The 2,271-nt window shown below is 26.2% G+C and overlaps 1 protein-coding gene across 1 annotated transcript; it reads left to right on the top strand.

The window, feature by feature from the left end:
- On the top strand, positions 1-1,719 carry LOC129611091 (ornithine decarboxylase 1-like). The gene has a single exon (XM_055524032.1). It carries the CDS (start codon positions 224-226, stop codon positions 1,535-1,537), a length of 1,314 nt encoding a protein of 437 aa, XP_055380007.1. The 5' UTR covers positions 1-223; the 3' UTR covers positions 1,538-1,719.
- The last annotated feature ends 552 nt before the right edge of the window (positions 1,720-2,271 follow it).

Genomic DNA, 2,271 nt, shown 5'->3' with positions numbered 1-2,271 from the left:
TTCAGTTCAAATTAGAACATACGACGTTACACTTTAACACGTAACAGTAGTAACAAACGAAATTGTTTGCTGCTTTTAAACGAACATTAAAAACTAATAAAATTTTGAGTTTTTTAACGTGAAAAAGAAGTAAATTTAATATAAATTAAAGGTATTTAGCGGTTCGATACTAAAAACAAAAAAAAAAATATTAATAAAAAATAAAAAGATTAATATATAAAAAATGGAAAAAATTACATACTATACTGGAGAATCAATCAATCTACAAGAAGTCATAAACAGCGATCATTTCATTAAATCGGATGAATCGCTTATATTATGTGACTTAACTGATGTTGTAACAAAAGTACATTTATGGAGAACCCTAATACCGAGAGTTACTCCATTCTATGCAGTTAAATGTAACGATTCATATCCGATTTTAAGAGTTTTAAACGAATTAAAAATTGGTTTTGATTGTGCATCAAAAGGTGAAATCGAAAAAGTTTTAGAATTGGGTTGTCAATCCGAACGAATTATATATGCTCATCCAAATAAACCACAATCACATTTAAATTTTGCTAAACAAATGGGAGTTTACACAATGACATTTGATGGTGATTATGAATTATATAAGATAAAGAAACATTTCCCAGAAGCAAGTTTAGTGTTACGATTCCGTTGTGAAGCAAAAAAGGCATTATTACCATTGGGTAAAAAATTCGGTTGTGATCCAAATACAGAAGCACCACGTCTTATGAAATTAGCTAAAGATTTAAATTTAAATATTGTTGGAATTTCATTTCATGTTGGATCAGATTGCTTAGATTTTCCAATTTATGAAGAAGCTATTGCACAAGCCAGAACACTTATTGATTTGGGAAATTCTATGGGTTTTGATATGAAAGTACTTGATATTGGTGGTGGATTCCCTGGTGAACATAATTCATTATTTATTGAAGCAAGCAAAGTTGTAAGTGCTGCTGTTGACAAATATTTTCCAAATGATGATGTTATGCTGATGGCCGAACCAGGTCGATATTTTGTAAGTTCATCAATGATTGTTTTAACAAAAATTCAATCAAAACGTGAAGTTATTAATGATAAGGGACAAGTTGAAGAAATGATGTATTTTTTAAATGATGGTGCATTTGGTACATTTAATCAAGTTGTTCAATTAGGTGATGTTTATCCTGCAATTCCAAAATTATTAAAAACAAAATCAATGGAAAATTCACCACTTTACAAATCTTCAATATGGGGACCAACTTGTGATTCTTCTGATGTTCTTTGTAAAGATTATTATATGCCAAATTTAAATATTGGTGATCCAATTCTTTTTGAAGATTTCGGTGCATATACTTTACCATTTATGACGAATTTTAATGGTTTTGAAAAAGCAAAAATTATGTACTTTATTCATAAACATTTCAAACCACAAATGGAAAGAGAGGAAGAAAATGCTAAATTGTTATCAACATGCAATATGCAATCTAAGAAATATATGAAAGTTATACAATTTGTTGAGGAAAACAGACAATTTGTCGGATTGATTTGACATTTGCTAATAGAAACTTTTAGAAAATGTATTTTAATTGAAAGAAATTATTCAACAAATTTTATTAGTATTAAGAATATCTCATTGATAATGCATATTTCATGTTATACAGAGCTTTACAATTTATTATTTTTTAAGAAAAGGAAAATAAAAAAATATTTTATTTATAAAAAAAAAAACCAGAAAAACAAATTATTGTGCATTTTATTTATTTATTTTAGTTATTTAAGCAAGAATGTCAAATATGCACGCGTGAACAATTAGACATGTTGTTTTCCTACAATGCTCATCTACTTTTGAATTTCAATATATTTGATTTTTACATAAGGAATTTTGAAATTGGTATACATATTCATTTATATTACTCGTACTCGTATGTAGACACGAGTAGTTAATGACATCTTTATGTGTTAATTAATCCTACTAAAAGTTACATACATATAATTAGGTTAATTTAGAAATTACCGATATAATAACCTTAATATTATTCAAATATTTATTACGTTTTTGAATTCTTGAATCTATTAATCATTTCTGTTATGCATATCCAAAATGATGCAATAAAAACTTTAAATACACAATAATTATTTTGTTAAGAAATGTGAAACATTTAGAAATTTATAATATTTATAAAATATTTTAGAATTTATTTAAATTGAGATATTTGTTATTTGTATTTCAATTCAATTAAATTCAATAGTTGTTACAAGTACGCTGATATTATCGTACACAGA

Source organism: Condylostylus longicornis, unplaced genomic scaffold (assembly GCF_029603195.1).
Source record: "Condylostylus longicornis isolate FDR11 unplaced genomic scaffold, ASM2960319v2 ptg000048l, whole genome shotgun sequence".
NCBI lineage: Eukaryota > Metazoa > Arthropoda > Insecta > Diptera > Dolichopodidae > Condylostylus > Condylostylus longicornis.
Note: the sequence above shows the minus strand (reverse complement) of the source record. Positions and strands in the feature narration are given on the sequence as shown.